General features: G+C 40.0%; 1 protein-coding gene across 1 annotated transcript in view; it reads left to right on the forward strand.

The window, feature by feature from the left end:
- The window catches only part of CEP290 (centrosomal protein 290), a 338046-nt gene that overhangs the window by 169730 nt on the left and 142136 nt on the right, over positions 1–26180 (forward strand). The window contains exons 31-35 of the mRNA XM_077471382.1: positions 7663–7827; positions 9313–9420; positions 9508–9642; positions 17010–17276; positions 21059–21166. Of these exons, the coding sequence (XP_077327508.1) occupies positions 7663–7827; positions 9313–9420; positions 9508–9642; positions 17010–17276; positions 21059–21166 (783 nt within the window). The remainder of the gene's footprint in view (positions 1–7662; positions 7828–9312; positions 9421–9507; positions 9643–17009; positions 17277–21058; positions 21167–26180) is intronic.

Consider the following 26180-nt stretch of genomic DNA (forward strand, 5'->3'; position numbering starts at 1 on the left):
TTTACAAACTAGGGTACAGTATTTGTAGACATAGATATTTCTGTTTTTTTTTTCTTTACTAATCATAGTTTATCTTACCAGATGGTTCGGTATTTGAAACAATTGCATCAGCATTTAACATAATGAAAATTGTTATCAAATACTCAGTGGAACTACGTTGAATGTAATTACACTCCATAAAATAAATACATTTAACAGATCATGGCCTGTCCTGGGCCTCTGGGCTGGAAAGGTGGCAAGCTAGTTTGCTTTGTTTATAAGTCGTAATTATGTCAACTGTTCAGTAGCTCTTAAACTCCTCCTACAGCACTTGCCATAAAAAAAATTGAGGGGCTCTGGAATTCAGAAACAGTTGGGTCATCTCTTCAGACATGCTGTTGACACTGTCATTAGCAAAGCCACAGGGGGCCAGAGGAGATCTGTGGAAGAGTTAGAAGAATCCTGTCTTTTTCCCTCCTCTTCTTCAGAAGCAAATATTTATAGATCTTAAGAGCCAAATTCCCACTCCGTGCATTGGGGATGAAACTGGAATTTTGGTAAACCTTTTAGTAAGCCTTCTTCAAGTGGGGGGCTGTGTGTACATCTAGACAGGACCTTGGGTAATTTGCCTCTCCAGCATTTGGGTGCTCAGGACACCCCTTTTAACTCATTGGCTAACTCTTAAAGTAATTTAATGTCCAGAATTGTCTTCCTTTGTGCCTCCTTCTGGATACCTCTCCAAGCCCTGGGACTCCTTGTTCCCATGGAGGTGGGAACTTTTCATCTCGAAGTTGAATCCCATCAAGAATTGCATTCCGTTTCTTTAGAGAATGATATAGCCTTACTCTCCAGAGGGACACCGTGATTTAGAGACTTGGTTGGGACCAATTTCTACAGTTTGCTGCCCTAGTAAGGTCTCAACCCATCATGGGGCCTAGTGCTTTTTTCAACTTTTTGCACCCTGCATGCAAAGAAAAAAATATAAAAAAGGACAAACACTGTCATCATTTATAAGTTACAAAGAATACAACAAAATATGTAAAAACAAAATCAAGGCCACAAAAGTTAAAAATGAATAGCAGGTTGTAAAGGAGAGTAGGCCAAGCCCCAAAAATTCTTCAGATATAAAAATAGTAAAATGGTTCAGGATGAGCATTTGGGCCCTTTGCAAGATAATTTTGAGTTGGTGATGGGAGACAAAGAGAAGGCTCTGTGTATGGCAAGGAAATGAGAGAGCTCAAGTACTTACTAGTACTGATTTAGCCCCCAATGATCCAAAATGACTCAAAATTTATATGGTCCAGAAACAAAATAAAGGTGAATAAAGCACCTGGACCAGATTGCTTACACCCGTGGGTCCTCAAAGAGTTGAGCACTGTTATTTTTAAGTCATTATTTCTAATTGTTAGAAACTCTTTAATGACTGGTATAGTACCACTAGGTTGGTGTAAGGCCAATATGATGCCTATATTTAACAAGGGATAAAATTATTTACCAAGTAGCTACAGACCGGTTAGTTTAACTCCTATAGTCTGGAAGATACTTTAGGGTTTAATGAAAGACCACATAGAGTTTAGTTTCTAGAAAGTTATATTTTAAGCAATAGCCAGGATGGATTCATGAAAAGTCAAAGTTGTCAAACAAATCTAATTTCTTTTTATGAGGAGATAAGTAAAAACTTACTTGAATTTTACAAAAGTGTTTGACACATACATACATGGCCAAGGTGTAAGTTTAAAGTCTACAGGTTTAGAAAATTCAGTTTGTAAACAGAAAACTAGACCTCAATTCACTATTTGAACAACTATAGCAAATGAGGCTTAATTTTGATAAATGTAAAGTTATGCACTCTAGGAGAACAGCTGGGGGAGTCAATAGTGGAAAAGGATCTGGGTATTCTGGTAGATCATAGACCTATTATTAGCATGCAGTTTCTAAAGCTAGTAAAATACTTTCTTGTATTCAAAGAGGTATAGACTCCAAAGAAAGACAGACATAATTGTGTCCCTCTACAAATCATTAGTAAGAACTCACCCATAATATGCAGTGTTTGTTAACCCACAGGGTTAACTTTACATTATCTTCTTTGTTGATTCATATAATGCCCTCCTTTGACTGTGCTTTTTTAAAACGCAGATATATACCTTGTTTACTGATTGCAGATTACGTGCCATGCCGCCTCTCTCTTCTCTCGGTCCAACAGATGGAGTGGTCCTGGGAATTTTTTAGTTTTTCTGTATTTTTGATTCCTGTGATCTACAATCAACAGCTGGGCTGGGTGACAGGCTGGACAATATAGATCCTCGTAGTCTCCCCAGCCTGGCTATCAAGCGTGAGCAGACCTTAGTTACACGCAGGGTTAGCAACGACATGCCCTGTCTGATCCAGGGGCGGAAGGTGAGCTATATGCTCCGGGGGAACACATATGACCAGGCTACTGCTGTCCGTGTCACAGTGTGCCATGGCCGACAGCCGCCACGTACAGCTCGGGTGATGGGTCTGTCCATGGAATGCGTCCAGTCCATGCAGGAGGGGTAAGTATGGTTCCTCCCGGCTCAGCAGGATAGAGCAGCTGGGCATTCCCTGGGAGGTCGACTAGGGAGTCTCTCCCTTTCCCTTTCTTGTCTCCCTGTCCCATTCCCTCCTCCCCATGCTATGGGCTGCTGTGTGACTGGGCATATGGGGGTGCGGTGCACGTACCTGGCCGGGGGTCCTCCGGGGGGAGGGCTCAGAGTCCTGGCCATAGTCTGGTCTTGGGCCATGGCGGGGAGGCCGCAGCATGGACCGTGGCCATTTTTCTGTAGCCACAGCCAGTTTTTTCCCTTTTGGCCATTTTCTGGAAGTCCTGTGGCCATTTTCCCGGTGCCCTCAGAAGTTTCTTGCTGAGGTGGCTGAAGGCCATTTTCTAGTATCCTCAGCTTGTTTTGCCTCTAACGCTGGGTGACTGTTTGTTTCTTTCTGGAACAGCACAAATTTTACACAGAACACCCCGTGGCTGACACAGGGTAGAGCAGATGGCGGCAACACAGCACAGTACCTGGGTCAGGGTGGTGAGTCCTGTGGGAGGCCCCTCAGTCTGTGGCAGCTAGGAGGGTGGGCATTTTGTGTGACTTGCCTTAGGTCCCTAAGTGATGACAGGCGAGTGTGGGTCAGCATGGCGTCAGAAGCTGTTGATTCTTCCCCAGACATCCCTGTTATGGCAACCGGTTCCCCTGCACCTGCGGTGCCTATGGACGCTCTGTCGGCAGTCCTGGAGTCCTTTGTTGCCAGGGTAGAAGCAGTGTACGGGCGCAAGGGGGGGGTAACACCCCCTCCCCACCACCATCTTCTGGGGAATGCACTGATTCAGACTCTGGTCTCAATGTGGCAGGCAGCCCCTGTTCTGAAGTTTGAGGATGTGGACCAGGACCGTTCGGACAGTGAGAATGACTCCGGGTCCGGGTCCACGCAGGAAAAAGCGCTTGTAGGAGCATTTATCACAGCAGTGCGGGATACCCTAAAGATGGAGGATACTGTGGGGGCATCTACAGAGGTGTCGTCCCTTTTGGTTCCCACAAGCCGGTCCGCATGGCTAAAGTGTTTCCTTACCTAAATTATTTTGATACGTTTATTTACAAGGAGTGGGGAAGCCCGCAGCAGGCCTTTTCAGTCCTGAGACGCAAGGCAGTGCGTTACCCCTTTGAGGAGAGTTTCCTAAAGAAATGGTCATCTCCTCCGATTGTTGACCCCACAGTATCCAGGTTGAATAAGGTAACCAAGTTTCCGGTGAAAGGGACCCCTGCTTTCAAGGATCCTGCTGACAGGAGGGCCGAGGTGGTTGCCCGGTCCATGTTTACGGTGTTGGGGTCAGCATTGCGGCCAGTGTTAGCCAGGTCCCCGGTGGCTGGTCTGAAGAAGGGCATGGTAGTCTCATCGGCCACCATTTCTCGGTGGATCAGACAGATCATGTTTCAGGCCTATGCCTTAAGGGGGCGGGCGCCCACATTTCCTGTCACGGCGCGTTCGACCACTGCAATTGGTGCCTCCCTGGGCTTTCCGACATCAAACATCAGTTTTCCAGGTGTGGAAGGCGGCAACCTGGTCACACTTTCACAAAATTTTACAAGGCTGATGTGAGCGCATCTTCGGATGCTTGCTTCGGCCGCAAGGTTTTTCAGGCACCTGTTTAGGGTTGCAAGGAGCTCTGGTTGTTATGGATGGAGTTATTTTCTTGCTGTTTCGACCCCTTGTTTTTTGACACTGCTTGAACGACAGAGAAAATAGGATTTTTGTTCTCACCGTAAAATCCTTTACTCTGAAGTTCATTGACGGACACAGCACCCACCCCTCCTATTTATGGTTGTACTGCTTTTTGGTGAACTGAGCTGCTAGATGCAGTGTGAGGGGTTATAGCCAGTAGGACTGCCCCCTGGGTAGTACTGTGCAGTTTTGCTCTTTTTACATGTTCTGCCTAGTCCTCTCCTGAAGGTAGCGATATAACCCTAAGGTCAAGGTGAAGATGCTGTGTCCGTCAATGAACTTCAGAGAAAAAGATTTTACGTTGAGTACAAAAATCCTATTTTTTTTACGATAGACTAGTTCCAGAGACCTTCCTGGGACCCAGTCACCTAGAGTTAGGTCCTCCTTCCGTGGCTGACTTGCACACTTTTGAGGACATTTTTCCCAGTTTTTTTTCTTGGTTCTGTGCCTATTCAGGTTAATGTTGTTGGCTATTTAGCTAGGATTTCTTCTCCTTGCTCCATGGCTCTTGGATGCTTTTCTAGATCGGTCAGTTCAGATTTTTGGAGCCATGTACTGGATTAAAGTTAGGCAGATCATGCCTCTGAGATACCTCCTGAGTGTTTTAGCAGATGAATCTTGCTCATTCTCCTGCTCTTTTGGTTCATGATCCCCATCCTGGGGTTATAGTACACCTCTATCCCTGCCTACTCTGAAAAAGGTACATCTTTTGCTCCTTACCTCTCTTATTCAGTCATGTGAGGTTCCCGGGCTCCTTGGATATCTTGTGCTAGATGGACTGACTGGCCAGGTAACCTTATTCTTGTAATGGTATCTTCCATCTCTGAATTTTAAGGATTGGGAGTGTTAGACCCAGGCTTTGGGTCTTTTAGAGCACTGGTTCTCAACCTTAGTCCTCAAGTACCCCCAACAGGTCATGTTTTCAGGTTTTTCTTTACTTTGCACAGATGCTTTAAACTTAATATCAATGACAAGGTATTGATAAGAGCTATATCTAAGGCAGTGATGGCGAACCTTGGCACCCCAGATGTTTTGGAACTACATTTCCCATGATGCTCATGCACTCTGAAGTGTATTTGAGCATCATGGGAAATGTAGTTCCAAAACAGCTGGGGTGCCAAGGTTCGCCATCACTGATCTAAGGGAAGTTGCTAAAACATGGCCCATTGGGGTTACTTGAGGACCAAGGTTGAGAGCCATTGTTCTATAGATCCTTTAGTTACAAAGTCCTTTCTGCTTTACCCACATTTTGAGCTGTTTTATAGAGGCTGAAACGGATGTCTGGAAACTTTTGCTATAGTTGTGATGGTCTGTTACAAGCCTCAAAACTTTTATTTCACATGGGACTGATGTCTGTACAAATGTGTAGGACAATCTGACTATGTGTATGGGTCATCTCATCTTGCACCTCATCTGGTTTAACTTTGGGCATTCGTCCTTCTGGTAGTCCCGTGTTATAGAAAGTTTGTTGCCCTTTCTTGGTTCTGTCACTGGTTGTTGCTAACCCCTCAGTTGGACTGCTTTTGGAAATCCTTACTGTTTCATGGGTCTCTCAATGGCTAATGGAGGAAAAAAAAAGGTTTTTGTACTTACTAAAAAAGCTTTTTTCTTCTCCAAAGGACGCAGGTTTTTTTTTTGTTTTGTTTTTTTGCTGGCTTTATGTATTCCTTGTTCACAGAACCGAGGCATGGAGACATGCTGGGTAGAAAAGTTATACTAAAGCTGGCTTTTACAAATTTTCTGTTTGCCAGTGCCCCAACTTCTTGTAGGTGGCAGTATAACTTGACTGTTTAAAAATTCAAGCATCCCTCAATTGACTTTCAGAAGAAAAAAATATTTTGGGGTAAGTACAAGAACTTTAAATCCCTATTGTATCATCTAACAGGGAGAGTGGAATCTCGCGATGAATGGACTTCAAGTAGGGTTGCAGCCTTAGAAAATAAAATGCATAGATCTCATTATTCGTTTCTCTGTAAGTTGCAGAAAAGTTGTGTCACTCTTTTTTTTTTTAGTAATGACTAATTTTAGATGAAATGCTTCTTTATGCCTTTGCACGTAGGCAGTAACATGTAACTTTAAATTGTTTCAGTACATATAATAGTGTAGTTGTTGAGTATATATCATAGACACCAGTTCACACAGAAGATTAATAAATTAATTTTGTATGGGAACCACTGACAGTGTGGAATATCAAGCATGCTCAGACATTTGGTGTTAATTTACTATTAGGGCTCTGATTTATAGTAATATATTCTTCAGGCGGTATTGCAGGGGCTTCATCTGTGAATTTGGGAAAAACATACTAAATAGACAAAACAGCTGACAAGAGTGTAGAAACTAGTTGCTTAATTTTTAATTTTGAAGTAGCCTGTTACTTTTATGTCACTTTTCTAGAGGATAGTAGATCAGAGTGAATGTGCTTTTGTTTAATCTTCTGCAGTTCTGATGTCTTCCAGAAACATTTTATTTTATTTTCCATAGTGCAGTGTCTACTGTAGATATGGGCGCCATATGTGTTTCCTACTATGTCAGTTTAATACAGGGCATTATATGAACTTATTAGATCTTTTGTGATAAAATCTTGATATAAACCAGGTGTGATTCCAAGAAAAGTGCATATTAAGAAAATTCAAGTAAACACAATCTGTGGAGCAGTATATATGCTTAAAGTACATTTATATACCTCTACACTATTTTACACATTGCTGAACAGATGAGCGTTTAGAATCCTATTTCCACGTCAGGCTACTTGGTACCCAATATGTGTTTTATTTTAGCGGAGAAACAGATATTCCACTATGACACCATCTGATTCTTCTGAAATCTTTCAATGGGGACAGTTTTTGCTAAGTCAGTTAGAAATATTTCCTCTCCCTGGTATGCCTAGAAGACAGAAAGTGAAGGAAAATATCTGCAATTGGACACTGGCCAGCAAAAAAAACCTGAAAGGAGTTTTAAATATCCATACTCCAACCAAAACAAACTAAAAGTGTATTAGCATTATGTAAATTTACATCTTTGGGGGCTTCTAGATAGATAGATTGGGATGGGTCGATAGATTTTTGTGAATTCTCTATCTGCCTACAGAGGCATCTCTGCAGCCTTTTGATAATCCAGCAGTGAGGAAATGTAACAATGCATCACTCCAACTTCTGATTTCACCCTCCCTGTTTGAAATAACAGGAAGGTAGGAAAAGGGAATATTGCAAACAGATCTAAAAATACAGAAAAACCAAGGTGATTGCATTGAGGAGCCATGGAAGGCAACAACCTGTACACTATTCAAACGTTATTTCCCTGCATGGGTATTGCACTAATTTTCAGTGCTTTGGTGACACTTTTTGTATTTTTAATTAAATGGACAAAATTTTGTCAAAGTTTATGCTGAACACTACTGAACACTTTAATCTGCTTTAGTAAAGGCTTGAAAATGTATATCTACAGGTAACAGAATGGCACAAGAAAATGGAGGAAGTGCGTCTGCAGGACCTGAAACGAACTCGAGAGTTAAATCAGAAGAAAGAAGAAATTAAATATTTGAATAATGTCATATCTGAACAGGAACGAACAATTACCAATCTGGAGGAAGAGCTTGTTCAACAAGGCAAAGTAAAGACTCCCATGAATAGGAATCAATTCCAAATCTATATTGCTATATAGGATATATTGATTAATAATATAAACAGGCTGTTGCAAATAGCATTTCTAATCTTAAGCTTTATTAAGTTAATATTCTTTGAATCTTTATAAATGTGTGTGTGTATATATGTATATATATATATATATATATATATATATATATATATATATATATATACACACACAGAGTATGTGTGTACATATATTCTAATAAGTATTTTATGAAGTGTAATATACCAAGCCATGCAGAGATTAGGTTCACAGCTTGGTTACAATCAGTTTATCAGTTCCATCATTTTATTAACCACACTAGCAAAAGCGTCTATTTCAGAATGGACAAGATTGTCAAAACAAAGGTAGAAACAGTACAATTTTGTAATGAAGGAAGAAATTAAGGTTTTTTAAGTGCAGGATAGAAGTGAGTTGAATTGGCATGTGCTGTGAGCAGCTGGTCTGGACTGAACACTCAGATTTAGCACCACGTTATGCACAAGAACCCACAGGAAACTTTGACAGATAATCAGTTTTTGGGTTGGTAATCAGTTATTGGGGCTCCTTCACACTGGCAGCCTGAGTGGGCTGTAAAAACGGAGCCACGGATTTAACACCTCCATGACAGCCCCCGGGATTTCTGCAGCTTGAAGGGCTATACACATGCCACAGCCACGATGCTTTATGACTGCAGCAATTTAAAGTGATATAAAATGCATCTTTATTTATTTTTATTTATTTTATAACACACGTTAAACTTGCCTGCTCTGAGTAATGGTTTTGCACAGAGCAGCCCCGATCCTCCTATTCTCGGGTCCCCCACCAGCGCTCCTGACCCTCCCTCATGTCCCCATACCAAGCAGCTTGCAATGGGGACACCTGAGCAGACCGACTCCTGAACCACTGCTATGTCTGTATCTTTGTTCACACACGGAGCACAGCTTGGCCCTGTCCCTGCTCTCCCCTCACTGGCTGTGATTGACAGCAGAGTGAGTCAATGGCTCCCACTGCTTTCTCAGCCAGTGAAGAAGAAGAGACCCAGTAGAGTCACTGTTCTCGTGCACATCGTTGGATCAAGATAGGGTTCAGGTAACTATTGGGGGGGCTGCTGCACACACAAGATTTTGTACCTTCTTGCATAGAATACATGAAGGTAAAAAGACCTTGGGCCAAAAACACTTTAAATTCGGCCTGCAGTGTAACAGGTAACACCGCCTGATAAATTTTGAAATCAGTGGGGTTGCACCGAAAGTCCAAGCCTAGCACTTGGCCCACAGTTACGGTGCAGTCCCGTATTGTAAAATTGTCAATGTCAGGAGGTGGCAGGAACGCCTGCCAGCCTCCGCAGATTGCTTTTCAGAGGGTGGTCATCCATCACTGTTCATCTGAAAGTGCCCTTACACAGTGTGTATGTATTTATTTATATTTATATATTCTTTGTTTTTGTTTTTTTTAAACCCTAAGTTTCATGAGGAGCGTCAAATGGCCTGGGATCAAAGAGAGGTGGAACTTGAGCGTCAGTTAGATATGTATGAGCAGCAACAACATGAAGTGCTTATCACTGCACGAAAGGTACCTGCTTTGATTGGTTAAATTGCCTGTTATTGCTTATTTATTTATTATTATCTTTTTTAAGAACTTACTATCTTTGTCTTCTAGTTTGAAGAAGCTACTGGAGAAATGCCTGATTCTAGTCTACCCCTACCGCAACAACTTGACCTAGCGCTGCAAAAAATAAAAGAGCATGTGCGCACCATCCTGGAAACCAAAACCGTATGCCAAGGGTTACAAGAGGTAGGTCTGATCGTGTTAGATGCAATGCATTAACACAGAAATATGGGAGAATATTTTAATATAACTTTTACAACTCTTACACACATATATGTTATAATTTCAATAATATGGAGTCTCAGTTTAATTCTGATATACAGCATGTGTTGCTGCAAAAAATGTATTAGTTTCTGGAAAGTAATCTGAAAATGTATTAGTGAGTATCAATTTTGAAAGTGTTAAAAAAAAAAAGATCTGTTTTTGTTTTTTAAATCTGAACATTAGACAGATCTAAAAGGCAGAAATGAATGCCGCTCTGTAGCATTATTATTATTTGACCCTTGTATCAGCCCCTTGCAGTCCCTGTATAGCATAGTATAAGGGGAGAAGGCATTAACACGGAGCCAGTCAGGTCATGTGCTGACAAAAAAACATTCTGGTAGGATGCTAGAGCAGATAGATGGGTTTTGGGCTGGTTCTCCTTTTATTGTCTAGTAACAAGCTGAGGGGGGTCATGAATGAGCTGGGCTCAGAGGAAGTGAGTTAAATAATGCTTACCATCAAACTGAGGACATCTAGCTCAAATACTTAAAATACAGCAGGGGTCTCAAACTGGAGGCCCTCCAGATGTTGCGAAACTACAAGCCCCATCATGCCATTGCCTTTGGGAGTCTTGCTCTTAACTGTCAGCCTTGCAATGCCTCATGGGACTTGTAGTTTTTCAACAGCTGGAGGGCCACCAGTTTGAGACCTCTGAAATACAGCTTAAATACTTGTGTTTACTGTTTTACCTATCAAAAGGATTTGTAATTTTGACCAACCTTCCTTTATTAACCACACCTTTACAGCCAGTTCCCCGTGTACTGGGCAGCAGTAATAATGCTGATTCTTTGTCTGATATGATGAAGAAGGAAATCTACATTGCAGGACCAAAAAGATTTTTATTTTTTTTTAATTGGGGTCTACATGTGTCACCTGTCTCTCTATGCAGTGTGGAAAATGTTTGTGAATCATAAGATAAGCTGTGCAGAATTATAAATCCTTTGGCATGTAAAAAAAGTAAACCCGCATGTATTCCAATTAGCGTTTGCCTGGCATTTTTGATTTAAAATTAATTGGCCTAATTGTACTGGTGTCTTTCTGTCTAATACTGAGCATTTAAATATTTATGTTAAAATCTGGTTTAAATAAATGTATGGGTAAAACAATCATTTGTATACAATACCTGTACTTTTATTTTCTCCGTCAGCTCGTTGTTACCTTTTTGTATCACTTGATCCTCGCTTTTTAGATTATAAGCTTTAATGAGCAGGACCCTCTGATTCCTCCTGTATTTAAATGGATTGTAACTGTTCTGTCTGCCCTCACAATGTAAAGCTCTGCACAAACTGTTGCCGCTTTATAAATCCTGTATAATTTAAAGAAAAAAAAAACATTATTTAGCATAGTATTTTACAAAATGAAGGCAGACAGTACAGTTACAATACAATTCAATACAGGAGGAATCAGAGGGCCCTGCTCATTAGAGCATACAGAAGAAAAGATGCATAAAAGTATCATGGTTTTGCATACATCATCATGCTTTTTACTTTGTTACTGTAAATCAGGCACAGAATTTGCTAGTGTCAGACTTACAAATTTCCCTTTCTGTATAAAATATATACATTTCTATTTTGAGATAGAAATCATCATTTTGAAAGAAATTACTTGTTAAATGAGCCATTTGACTTACAAAATTGCAGGCATCTTTTATTCCTCCTCCACCTAATTTTTACTGCCGTCCTTTTATTTCGTTTTCAACCTTTGCTGTGAGTCAAACTGTCAGGCTTCACTGGCAATCCCTGTCTTATAAATTAGAACATGTCAGTTAGGTTTAGCAGTGACAGTTATGGCAGCTGCTTTATTGACTAAATTTTCCAACCGTTTCACGGTCTGTAGGCATGCCATTCTACCTGTTTCTAAATAGCCTTTACCCTGAGTAGGGAAAGAAGAGCGGACAGTTTAAATATCTGGATCATTGGTTGGTGCAGTTTAGGGTGCACGGTTCCCAGTAGTCCTTATTCTGGGGGGGGGGCATATTCTTAATTTTGGAGAGATTTCCTCTTGCTTACTGTTTGTGTGAACAGGGCCAGAGGTAAAGGGAAATTCCCCCCAATGAAATACAGATGGCAAATAATTCTATTCTTTTAAGAATTTTAAAAATGGTTTTGATATACTTTAAAGCCAGGTATGGCAATTTTTCATTTATCAAGCTTGGGCCAATGTAAGTATGTATGCATATGTCATACCTGTAGGATCCCCCAGGAAGCTGGAAATCACTGTAGTAGGTACCTCTACTATAGTGATGCTGCTAGCTTCTGGATTCCATGCCAAGCGGCTGCATTGCTGCATACTGAAAACAGGAGGTCGCCCTCTCTGTGCAGGTGCTGTTTAAATAACCCTTTCCATTTTCTTTGTGAATAGTGATCTCTGATTGGACAAGGTGGACATACTCATGTTACCACCTCTACTCCCTCTCCTCATTCTATCAGAGAACAATTTACATTCATTAGGAAAAGGGAAGGTATTCCCTGAATGTGGTCTGTACTAAGCGAGTGGTCTCCTGTGTTTGCAGTATAGCAGGGTAGCTGCTTGGAATGTGACTTGGAATGTGACTTGAAAGCTAGTTTGGATCACTGTTGTAGCAGTGTTTCCTACAGTGATTTCCAGTTTCCATGAGGATCCTACAAGTATGGCATACGCATGCATACATACCAAGCTGGAACAATGTAAAAATTGCAATACCTGGAATTTATTAACTTTTCCAAACGCAACATCAATACATTGTTGAGTTTGTAAATATAGTGCCTTGAAAACGTATTCACACCCCTTGACATTTTCCACATTTTGTCATATTGCAACCAAAAACGTAATGTATCTTATTGGGATTTTATGTGATAGATAAATTGATAGACATAATTGTAAAGTGTAAGGAAAATGATAAATGGTTTTCAATTTTTTTTACAAATATCTGAAAAGTGTGGCATGCGTTTGTATTCCGCCCCCCTTTTCTCTGATACCTCTAATTAAAATCTAGTGGAACTAATTGCCTTCAGAAGTCACCTAATTAGTAAATAGAGTCCACCTGTGTGTAATTGAATCTAATTATAAATACAGCTGTTCTGTGAAGCCCTCAGAGGATTTTAGAGAACCTTAGTGAACAAACCACATTATGAAGGCCAAGAAACACACCAGACAGGTCAGGGATAAAGTTGTGGAGAAGTTTAAAGCAGGGTTATGTTATAAAAAAATATCCCAAGCTTTGAACAGCTCACAGAGCACTGTTCAATCCATAATCCAAAAATGGAAAGAGTATGGCACAACTGCAAACCTCCCAAGACATGGCCGTCCACCTAAACTGACAGGCCAGGCAAAGAGCATTAATCATAGAAGAAGCCAAGAGGCCCATGGTAACTCTGGAGGGGCTGCAGAGATTCACAGCTCAGGTGGGAGAATCTGTCCACAGGACAGCTATTCATTGTGATGGGAGTCTCTAATAGGGGCACAGGGTGAATGAGAACCCCACTATGATCTGTGCTAGTCAGACTCAATGCTGTATATATAATGTGTGCTGTCTCATTATGTTGTGTACTGTTTGCTGTGATAGTTTGGGGTGTGACTGTATTCTATTGTCTATTGTGGCTGTCTGCAACAACTATTATGATGTGTAAGTTGCCAAAAGTACTGCAGGAACTACTTTTGGGAATCAGTGCGGCGCTGCATCGATTCGGATGGTGCCGTTGCCAGCAGTAGGCTCCGATTTGGCATACGATTTGACATGTCAATTCGGCCCGGTATAAATGAGGGCTAATTGTCAATGCTTAATTGAACAAGCGGAAGTTGGCAGCTGATTGGTTACTATGCACAGCTGCACTAAATTCTGTGTGCACCAATTTTAGTAAATCTCTCGCTATGCTTTCTGTTTCCTGGGCCTAAATAAAGGTCACAGACTTTTACCTCCTTTATTACTGCAAACTGAACCTTGCCTCTAAAACTTCACTTCTCTACACTTGTGGATAGTTTGAACTTACTGTAACTTTCAAGTCTGATTGACACGATTTACTCTTTCAAACATGTTAGTGAAGCCAAATGTTATTGCAATGTTTTTGCAGTATTAAAATTAATAAAACATCTTTTGTCATATTTCATGTTTGTTTATACCTAAAGGCCATCAGTATTATATTAGCTATGTGACAAGGGGTCACCAAAACAGGTAGGCACAGACAGCAATACAAACCTCCAGAGGCTTTAACCTTTAGGCCCCATGCACACGAGACACCGGTGCAAACTCTGCTGAAAGCATGTTTTTAAAAGCTGAAACCGGCATTTAGAAACGCCCGTTTTGCCGCGATTGCATGCCTCGTTTAGCAGCGTTTTGCAGCGCTTGCGCCTAGAAGCGTTTAGTTAAGATAACATCATAAAACCCTCCCCAAGCTCAAAAAACAGTATTAACTTATTTTTTGAGACCAGAATGAGTAGCAGCAGCTGTGAGAGCAGCAGTGTACTTGTATTTAGCGTGTCACTTGCCATGTCACCTGCCACAAGTTAGGGATTGTCCACTTGCCATGTCACTTGCCACATCACCTGCCACAAGTTGTGGATTGTCCACTTGCCACGTCACTTTCCAGGTCAACTGCCATGAGTTGTGGATTGTCCACTTGCCACTTCACTTGCCACATTGCCTGCCACATCACTTGCCACGTCACCTGCCACAGGTTGTGGATTGTCCACTTGCCACGTCACCTGCCACAAGTTTTGTATTGTCCACTTGCCACGTCACTTGACACATCACCTGCCACAAGTTGTGGATTGTCCACTTGCCACGTTGCTTGCCATGTCACTTGCCATAAGTTGTGGATTGTCCACTTGCAATTGTTTAAAATATTTTTTAATGGTTTTTCATAATTTGCCATAATTTTTGAGATTTTTAATGTAAAAAAAATAGGGCACGTTTAAAAACTCTTATAAACGAAAACGCGGTACCAGCGTTTTGCCGCGTTTGGCATCTGAAACTTGGAAAACTTTTCCGTCTGAACCCATTTTGTGCTTCTCGAAAAAAACGAGGTTAAATGCAACTGCCTAAAAATGGTAAAAAACAAGACTGTGTGCATGGACACATAGGATAACATTGAATGAGTTCATGGGTAGTTGAAAAAAGCATCCAACTGCCTCTGAACACGTGTTTAACAGTGTCTCGTGTGCACGGGGCCTTACCCCTTCTACTCAAAATGGTGTTTTCCCTGTTGCTTCTGTTAGTTAATTTCCTGTCACCAGGACAGGAAGTGAGGGCAAATCTCTCCAATGTAGACACAGACAACAAGTAAAGCTTAAGACCCCTTTCACACTTGGGCGCTTTGCAGGTGCTACAGTGCTAAAAATAGCACCTGCAAAGCATCCTGAAAGAGCCGCTCCTCACGCTCCAGTGTGAAAGCCCTCGGGCTTTCACACTGGAGCGGTGTGCTGGCAGAACGGTAAAAAAGTTCTGCTAGCAGCAGCGCTTTGCGGTGGTTCTAACCCTTTCTCAGCCGCTAGCAGGGGGGTAAAACCGATTCTGAAGAGCTTTTTTTTATTTAAAAGGTTTACAACCCCTGAACATTAGATTATCAAACAAGATGGCAATGAAAAAAGACATAATACTCGTTACTTCAATCAAATTTTAAGAAATGCAATAAAAAATAATGTAATGTGTAAAGAAATAAAAAAAAAAATATTAAGTTATATTAGGGTCTTTTTTTTTGTGCTTTTGTAAATGTGAAACGTGTAAATATATGTTAAAGCTGTAAAAATATTAATGAGCAACACAAACAAAAAAAAGTTTTCATTATTAATAGTTTGTAAAGTATAAGTAAATATCAACAGGAAAAATAATAATTAAATGAAGAAGGAGAATAAGAAGTTAATAAGGCTGAGTATTAATAAAAGGTTAAACAGAGCAACAATTTAATAACAAACAAAAAATTATTTTTTTACTTGACAAGGTTGCTTTAAACTGACTTCATTTGCAGACCAAAGTTCATCCCTTTGCCTTGTAAATGCATAAACAGAATGATACAGTGTTTCTTTTTATCAGTCACTTTCAGCATGCCGGCTGCTTTTTTTTTTTTTTTTTTTACAGCTGTGATCAGGAAACTGCTCTGCACTTTTTACATTAATTGTGGAAATGCTGGATTAAGATCGTGTGGAGGGTTCGAATTGAGATCACAATCTTTCAACAATTAATCGTGCTGCTCAAATTCATATTGGTTTCAGATGTATGGTATTTTATTCAGTAGAGGAGTACACAGGACTTAACAAAGCAGATTTGGGCACCTGTGTTGTTGGACAAATGCTGCTTATTGAATAGTGGGCAGCTTTGGTTGTTCATTGCTGTACTTTGACATAAAGGTTGATAAAAATCTGCCTGCACAATTTGCAAATTCAGTAAATCTGGCCGTTAGTAAATGTGCAGTGCCACTTCTGACCACTGGAGGGAAGCATTTGTTACAAAATAAACACGTAAAAAGTATAACTAAAGCAAAACTTTTTTTTTTTTTTTTTTTTTTTTTTTTTTAACAGATTGGAGATAAATTAGAACACCTGTTAGGTTTTTATTGCTGTCTGTGCCCCTATTAGGGAGTTTCACCCTATGTGTCCTGTTTACCATTACCATTATTGAAAGAGAACGTAAAACAAAACCCCAAATTTTGAGTTATTGGAGAGAAAATCATCAGATGGGTACGCTAGTTCTGAGGGCCCCAAGGGATTCTCTTAATTTGCAGGTATTTCCTCTCACTTCCTGCTTTGCCTATGGGACAGGATTTAAAGATAAATTTCCCCAGTGGGACACAGATGGCAAAAAAATAAAAAAAAAACAGGAGTTATTACCCTTGCTTTAAAATGAAAACAAAATGCCTATAGTTCTACTGCAATATAAAAGAGCATCTTGTGTCAATTTGCAAGCTTTTGCTAAAGTTATTTACTTTTTCTTAAATATATTTTTACTGTGAGTACAGCATGTTCGCTGACGGGTCAATTCCTTGTATGTAACATCTTGATAGTTCTCGGTTGCAAAGCGGAACATATTGTAGCGTGACTTTTACTACTGTAAGCTTAAAACTTTATAGGGTGCAGTTTCCTTTTTGCATGCATCAAAGCACAAAAAGCTGGCATTGGCAACGTGTTTATCATTTTGCATATTTATTAATGAATTTATGCAACTTTTCTATAGTTCTAGGTTAAATGTATCTCCAGGACACAAAGTCATGCACTTCACTTGCTCTTTATGGTCTTTCCAGCCAGTTGAATCCATTGTCCCAATAAGAGGTTAACTCTTTGTATGGCTATTGACAATTAACATGCTGTATTTTTTTCAGAAACTTAAAGAAAAAGGAGCTCTCCTCTGGGCAGCTGAACAAAATGTTTTGAGTCGTGACAAAGTGATAAATGAACTGAGATTGCGAATACCTGCAGTCATAGACCGAGAGAAGCTGCTATCCGAGTTTAACCAAAAAGAAGAGGATTCAGAGATGCACCAGGCCTTAAAAGTTGCTCATCAAACAATTGAGAATATGCAAGCTCGACTTAATCAAAAAGAAGAAGTTGTTAAGAAATATCAACATCTTTTAGCAAAAGCACAAGAGGTATGTGAACCTGAAAAGTCAGAGAGAATTCGCACTACACACAGGGTCTAATTTAGTTTGATCCTTTAAGACTAAGGGAACACTAAGGTCCCTTCCACATGGGCCGAACTCCACCTAACTCTGGGTTTTCTCAACAGGGGATCTGTCTGCTGATCCCCTGCTGAGCTGTGATGGGAGGTCCATGTCCTCTCTACTTATGCAGAGCGGACCTGGACACAGCCTGCTCTGCTCTATGGGCAGTCGGATGTAAATGTATTTATTTATTTATTACAGGTACTTGTATAGTGACGTCAATTTACATATACATTGTACATTCACATCAGTCCCTGCCCTCAAGGAGCTTACAACCTAAGGTCCTTAACACACATTCATACATACTAGGGCCAATTTAGAGCTGATTAACCTACCAGCATGTCTTTGGCGTGTAGGAGGAAACCGGTGGACCTGGAAGGAAACTCACGCAGGCACAGGGAGAACATGCAAACATCCAGGCAGATGGTGCCGTTATTAGGATTTTTGCTTCTAGGTGAAAGTGCTATCCACTACACCACTGTGCTGTTCTAAATGGATATAAACAGGCCAGTTGTCCATTTACATCCAGATGCCCTCCAATCCGATCTGGCCAGATGGAGGGGAGCAGATCCCCATCCGCTTGTTTTTGAAAGGGTCCTTAGGGTTGAGTACAAAGCTTTGCTTTCTAGTATGTGAAGATTGGCATTTTATGTATTTTTTTTTTTTATCATAACATTACTTGTTAAAATATTTTCAGCACAAAAAAGTAAAGTGATTGGGTGACACATCTGTCAGGTACTTTTGCTTTTACCACACTGATGTTTGAGCATCCGTAAAACATTTAATAATGCTAAATAAGTTACCTACATAAACCTCAATCTTATCACAAAACTTACCCAAAATTTCAATCATCGATTCACAAAACTTACCCTTTAACCACTTCCGGACTGCCATAACCCCGATATTCTCCTTCAGAGGGTGGTCCTCTTTCTGATAAAAGTGGTCTCTGCGGCGCACTCGCCTCAAGATCACTTTTGACGGTGGCAGGAGAAGGCCCCCCTCCTGCCGCTTACTGAAGCCCTGCTTGGCTGGCTGCCGAGTGAAGGAAAGCACACTCGACTCCATAGCATTGACTGGTGGGAAGCGATGTCAAACATCACTTCTGCCCAATGCTATTAAAGGATTGCATTTTAGTCTAAGTATGAGATCTTTTTGACCCCAGATCTCATATTTAAGAGGTCCTGTCATGCTTTTTTTTTCCTATTACAAGGGATGTTTACATTCCTTGTAATAGGAATAAAAATGACCCGAAACATTTTTTTTTTAAAAGGACAGCGTGACCCGTAGAAATTTTTAAACGTCGCCTATAGAGATTTTTAAGGGTAAAAGTTTGTCACCATTTCACGAGTGGGTGCAATTTTGAAGTATGAAATGTTGTGTATCAATTTACCCATAAAAAAAATTGGGATAACTTTAGTATTTTCTTATTTTTTAATTCAAAAAAGTGTATTTAAAAAAAAAAAAAGTGTGCTTGTAAGACCGCTGCACAAATACAGTGTGATAGAAAGTATTTCAACAACTGCCATTTTATTCTCTAGGGTGTAATTATTTAACACCAAGTCTAATGTTGCGTTCACACGATCGGAATTTCGGCCAGCAAAAGACTGATGAGAGAAAATGCAACCATGTGTATTCTCCATCAGAATTTTGCTGGCCAAATTTCGGCCAGTAAAAGATTGAGGGCAGGTTCTCAATTTTTCCAATCACGTGTATGCAATTCTGAGGTGCAAAAACTCGCATGCTCGGATTCAACTATGAGACAGAAGCTATTGGCTACTGGCTATTGAACTTCCTTTTTCTAGTCCCGTCGTACATGTTTTACATCACCGCGTTTTTGGCGGTCGGAATTTGGTGTGCCTGTGTGTATGCAAGACAGCTTGAGCGAAATCCCTTCTGAATTCCGTTGGGAAAACCATCAGAACTTTTTCCGACTAAAATTCCGATCGTGTGTACAGGGCATAAAAAAAAGGCCTTAAAGTTGTTAACCTGAGCCTAAACCTGTAGCCTAAGCATACATTTTAACTTCACCCTAGAACTGAACCTTGAACTGCAGACCTTGTGGTGACTGCACGTACCTGTGTTGTTTTTTTTTAAATTAATTTCTTTGTAGCCTTTTCTGTACTAAGCCAAAGCTATATACAGTACAAGGCCTTTATTTGCCCAGTTATAGATTGATCTGTTTTTTTTTTCCATGTCAGTACACCGTCACAATCCTTTTTCACACACCTATGGATACCACAAGCAGTAACAGCAATAAATAGCCATATCCTCCCCCCCCCCCCCCCCCCCACACACACAACCTAATATGTGCTCAGAGTACATCAACTGCATTTTCCTTGCTTAAGAGGCCATGGGACCTGTTCTTCTTTTTGACGCTGATGGAAATTGGAAAGCTACACTTAAGTTTTGGCTCTGGTCTCTACTGTCTGTCATCTACAAATTTCAGCATTTTCTGTGGCTTGCACGATGTAGCTGTATAAGTGTCTCACTGGTACTTCTAATTTCTAGTAACTGGTTAAATGGGAGTTTTGTCAATATTGGCGTAGATCAAAAATGCATTAAAGGTTACAGGTTGCCCTTCATTTTGTTTAAAATGTGATGCTGACGTAAACATGGGATTTGAGTATGGTTTTACTGTTCTGTCTCTAGAGCACCCTTTCTGAAGCTCATTTATATTAAAATAAAGCAGAGTGCCAAAGAACTTTGGAAGACATCCAGCAAGTGAAGGATACCAACTTGGCCCACTATACTGTGAAAATCACAGCTGCTCTCCATACACTTTTTTTTTAATTTTTTTATATCATTTTGCTTTTCCAATAGCCATTTATATGAACATTATACAATCGTAAGTGTATATGTAAGCTGGGTGTAAATAGCATGGCATCTCTGTTGCACAGAATTGTATTAGTGTAGTGGAAATACCTCTCTTTAGTTTATACCACTCGCTGTCTTCTCCATATCATTGTAAACCTCTTTGAAGCAATGCTCCCATAAGGCATATTACTGAGAGCAGTGGAGTGCAACCAAGGGAAGACAAGGTTCCATGGACTTTAGGGATATTCCGTTAAAACTGACTAAATGAATATAGATGGCGTTTTGCTGCCCACGTTGCAATTTAATATAGTGTAATGTGTCTGTGTGCTTATATGCCTGGATAGTCTGATGTTTTTCCACCACTGTATTTATAAGTGCCATTTAGAGGCAACAATGAAATGAATGCTACAGCTGCTCATTACTGCAAGTAAATTGTAACATTACAAACACTAACCAATTATTTAGACCTCTGTAGGAGCATTTTCATCTCAGCTGTTTCTATACAGTGAATAAAGTCTGAAGTGGTAATTTGATGCTCATCTGACATGCTCAAAACTACCCGCTGTCTTATGAGAAGTCAATATGTCGAGATTTGGCTTAAAGAAAAAAAATCCTTGACTGTTAATTATGAGTAACTATGGAGACAGAGCACATAAACAACTTGAGTGTAAATTGCTGTGTATCTTTTCCTGCGTTTAAAAATTAAAATCACTTATGATCGCCTTGTTATGATATTAATCCATGTGCGGAAGCATCCGTACCCAGAGACTTCATACTTAACTTTTCATAATATGTAATCGTTTGCTGCTTATGGAGACAATTTATTTTGTAGACAGTTACCATTTATTTAGTTAGATTTAATACAAACTATATTGACAATATTTTATTTCCAACAGGAACAGCAAGAGAGTGCAAAAAAGCATGCAGAGGATCTTAAAGCGCTACATCTGAAGCTGGATGTACATTCAGATGCCTCACTTAGCAAATTTAAGGAGGCTGCTCTGGTTTGTATTTGCAACTGGATTCTTCTTTTAATTATTTTTAAATAGATTACGTTATGCTTTACCATGAATTTAATTGGGACCCTAGCAGCTCTTACCATTCATCTTATTCCGCGTACACACGATCGGAATTCCGTCCAGAAAAAAAACAATGAGCGCTTTTCATTTAGCTGTCCGAATTTCCGCCAGCCAAAAATTGATAGCATGTTCTCAATTTTCCCGACGGAAAAACTTTCTATCGGTAATTCCGATCGTGTGTATGCAATTCCGACACGCCAAAAAGCACGCATGCTCAGATTCAACTACGAGAAAGAAGCTATTGGCTACTGGCTATTGAACTTCCCTTTTCTAGTCCCGTTGTACGTGTTGTACGTCACCGCGTTATAAACGATCGGAATTTGAAGTGACCGTGTGTAGGCAAGACAGCTTGAGCCAAATTCCATCGGAATTCCGTTGGGAAAACCATCAGAGCTTTTTGCGACGAGAATTCCAATTGTGTGTATGCGGCATAAGTAGAACTCTGGCAGCTCTTACTATACAAGTTCACACTCCTTTGATGCATTGTCTCAGCTGACTAGCTAGTGGCAGATTGTCCATGAATCCAGTTGTTAGAAGTTCTGATTCTCTATGTAATGTTTCTGCCACCTGTTACATAAAGGACACACAATGATGGCAATGGCCCATAGGCAGGCTACCCATTAGTCCAGTTGCTGTAGCTTGCAGATTCAGAGCCAACTGCTGTGAAAGGAGCCAGCAGGGGTCTTCTGGTAACATAGACTCAGGATTGTAAATCTTGGCAAGCAATATGCCTCCCTAAGCCTCACCCATAAAATAGAACAGGAAGGATTCTTTAGCAAGTCCAACCGAACCTGTATACATGTTCAAGGAATACAGTATGCATATTAAGTTATCCATATTTATCAGCAGTAGGCCACTCCATGAACTCCAAAACTTATATTGCATAATGACAGCGAATTCAAAGCTACTAACCATTAACTGCCAGGTTAAACTGTAGGAATGTGTCTTTCCAATATTCCAATGTCCTACACTTATTGCATCAGGTGGGTTCAATCGGAATAGTAATGTGAAAAAATGAATTAACAGTGTTAACCACTCCTGCCCAATAACAATAAAGTTTGTGACAGCACCATAAAAGGTATATAAGGTCCCCTTGCATAGTGGCACATTTAGCACAAAGAAGACATTGCAAGAAACCCATAGGGTGCAATTTCAGAGGTGTATAGTAGACTCGAAGCACAGAATATAGTTATGAGAGCCTCTGAGCAGTATTAAAGCAGGAGTGCACCTAAAAAAAATATTAAAAGCCAGCAGCTACAAATACTGCAGCTGCTGACTTTTAATAAATGGATACTTGCCTTTCCTGGAGTCCAGTGATGTTGGCAGCCGATCAGTCGATCGGCTCTCGGCTGCTGCTGCCGCCATTCTCGGTGAGGGAATCAGGAAGTGAAGCATTGCTTGTTCCCTACCGGTTCCCTACTGCGCATGTGTGAGCCTAAATGTTCCCCGCTATCTCCTGGGACCTGTGTGTTTCCCAGGAGACAGCAGGGGGGGATGCGGGAAGGAGCGTGATTATACAGGTATCTGCACCCCCCTCCCCCCTGAAAGGTGCCAATTGTGCCACCGGAGGGGGAGAGGAATTGGATGAGAGGAGGTTCCACTTTTGAGTGGAACTCTGCTTTAAGTGAGCCAGGCAGGACTGATTCTCAAAAAATATCCTTAAGATTCTCCTGCAAAAGGCTCACATCCTGTTTCCACTTTTATTTAGCATTACAAGGGTAACCTTCTAAGTAGGATGGCAGTAACATCTGGAAATAAACCCTTTTGTATTCTGTACTGAGTGAACATAATGAAAAACAGGTGTGGGAGACAGAGACCAATCAGTCACTAAGCCCTGAGAGTGGACAGCATGACAAAGTTGGAACTAGTAGAATTGCAGCGTGAGAGGGAGAAAGAATGAAGCCCGCAGGTCCTCAAATGAGCGAAGTGTGCCATTCCGAAAGACCTACAGTAAATGGGTAATACCCCAACAGGTCCACATCCCTGTACATGGCAGCTTTACCAATTCTCCATACATTGAGTTATGCCAAAGAGGACTGTAATTAATGAAGCCGGTGACCCCCTATAGAGATCTCTTGTTCAAGCAAACCTTTTGAATCAGATAATATGTGGGGTATATTCTATTTGTAGAATTAAAACATAAGGATTCTAAACCACCGGGGTATATCCTTTGTCTTCATATGATATCGCATGATGGAGTGTGCAGAGGGGGACAATAAAGTTATGGCACTGGCCCTTGTTGAGACGACACCACAAACCGTTTTTAATAATACAATACAGTGTATGGTGGCTTTGACCTGAAGTGTAAAATGTCTTCTTGTCTATGTTCTGCCTCTTAAAACATGTAAAAATTCCAGTGCTGCTTACGTTTTTCCCCAATTCCCTACAAAGCATTACATTATATTTTTTTAGTTACAGATAACAGGTGATTTATTTAATTGTGAATCCTTCCTATACTTGTTCCATTTTGTTCAGCCTGGTGGCATGTGCGGCCATATTTGGCCTCATTTTCATTTGATGTATATGGGTGAAATTCAATATAGCATACTTCTAATACTGAGATTGGAATATATACGATAAAAACATACTTATCACTTTCCCATCAAAGCATATTGACCAAATTAATGTAGTGTATAAACGTACGTCTTCAAATTTACTAATGTTTAGTATCTGGGAAGATTATTTTTCCCTATCAACATCCATGTTAGTTGCATCTCATAAAAGAATATATCTAAATTGGATATTTAAGGTACCTTGTATATATGACATCAGATAAAATGCATCTTTTATTATGATTCATTAACCACTTCAATACTGAGCACTTTTACTCGCTTCCTGCCAAGACTAAATTTCAGCTTTCAGCACTGTCGCAATTTGAATGACAATTGTGCAGTCATGTAAACTGTACCCAAACTAAATTTTATATTTTTGTTCACACAACTAGAGCTTTCTTTTGGTGGTATTTAATCACCGCTGGGATTTTTATTGTTGGCTAAATAAATGAAAAAAGACTGACAATTCTGGAAAAAAAATATGTTTTTCTTTTGTTTCTGTTATCAATTGTGGAAATAAATAATTGTTCTTAATACATTTAGACCAAAATGTAGTATGCTACATTTCTGTGGTGAAAATAACCCAAATCAGTGTATATTATTTAGTCTGAAAGTTTTTGAGTCCACAAACTATGGTATATATCCGAAAATTGATCAATCCTGATGTACTGACGGATCTCATTTCTTGAGGGCCAAAAATGGCAGGACAAAAGAAATATCCCCCAAATGGCCCATTTTTGTAAAGTAGACAGTCCAAGGTATTTGGTAAGAGGCATGGCGGGTTTTTTGAAGTTGTATTTTTTTCCGACAATTCTTTGTAAAATTAGGAAAAAAATAAATAAATAAATAAACACTTTTTTTCCAGTGCAGTACAGCGTCTGCAAATCATGTGCGGTGATGAGGGACACTGGTGACAGTACGAAAAAAAGATTATAATTTTAAAAATATATATTTTTTTTCTATTACTTTTTTTTTCTTTTTCTTACGATTTTTTTTTTTTTTTCTTACGATTTTTTTTTTTTTTTTTAACACACTGACCAGAGCAGTATTATGTTACCATAGTAACATTGTACTACTCTGGGGAAGTGATCATTTTTTTTTTTCACACACATTATGTTTACTTATAGCAGACATTGCTATAAGCAAGCATTTTACTGAATAAAACTGAATGATTCAGTCTGTTTTCTTATTAGATGTGATTGGTCAAAGCTAATCATATGGTACAGATGGGCTGTGATTGGCCCTGTCTGTACCATTTGATCAAATTGACCAATCATAGCTAGAAACACAATTACAAAAACAGTGAATGGCATGAAAGGAAGCCATCCATTGTGTACAACTGTCATGTGACCTGCTGTGATTCATCACAGAGGCCACATGATAATTGCAGCAAGCCATTGTGTGGTGCTTCCTGACAGGACATCATATGACGTCCAGTCAGGATGGGAAAGCCACTTGGTTAAAGTACTTTAAAATTATTAAAAATAAAAACTAGTACTAATACAGATTCTTATGGTACAGTCAGTATCACTTTCCCCAGAATCGCAGCGATATTGCATATTGGTTTAATAGACAAACATGGAGGATCATGCTTCTATATACTGTATATCATGATCTAGGCATAAATGGCATGCCTAGCATTTGGGTATATTTTTTTATGTGTTGCTTCTTTAAAAGAGAACTGCTGGTTTAAAAAAAATAAACATACATACTCACCTAGATTTCTGAAACATCGATCTGATTCATATATCTCATTCCATCAAACCTTACAAAATAGGGATTAAATAAAGATTAGGGTTATCGTTCATTTTAGGGTAGTGAGCAGAGCAATGCAAATCATTCCTTTATGCCCCACGGCTAACTGTACATTCAGAACTGCTGGTGTATAGTATAAACATAAATGAATATTATAGAACCATTTATTCCAAACTGCATACAACTAAAGTACGGTGCCTTGCAAAAGTGTTCACCCCCCATGGCATTTTTTGTGTTTTGTTGCCTCACAATCTGGAATTGACATGGATTGTTTGAGGATTTGCATCATTTAATTTACAGAACATGCCCACAACTTTGAAGATTTTTTTTTTTTTTATTGTGAAGCAAACAACAAATAGGACAAAATAACAGAAAAAGTCAATGTGCATAACTACTCACCCCCCTAAAGTCAATACTTTGTAGAGCCACCTTTTGCGGATATCACAGCTCTAATGCCGCGTACACACGGTCGAACTGTTTGACGTACTTAGTCCGTTGAAACACATTTCAACGGACAATCCGCTCGTGTGTGGGCTTCAGCGGACTTTTTCAGCGTGCAGTCCGGAGTACTAAGAATTTCGGTTTTTCCAAAAATCTGTCCGTCGTACTTTGGTTTCAGCGGACAATACGGT

Source organism: Lithobates pipiens, unplaced genomic scaffold (genome assembly GCF_037356315.1).
Source record: "Lithobates pipiens isolate NorthernLeopardFrog02 unplaced genomic scaffold, aLitPip1_a1.2 Scaffold_8, whole genome shotgun sequence".
NCBI classification, from domain to species: domain Eukaryota; kingdom Metazoa; phylum Chordata; class Amphibia; order Anura; family Ranidae; genus Lithobates; species Lithobates pipiens.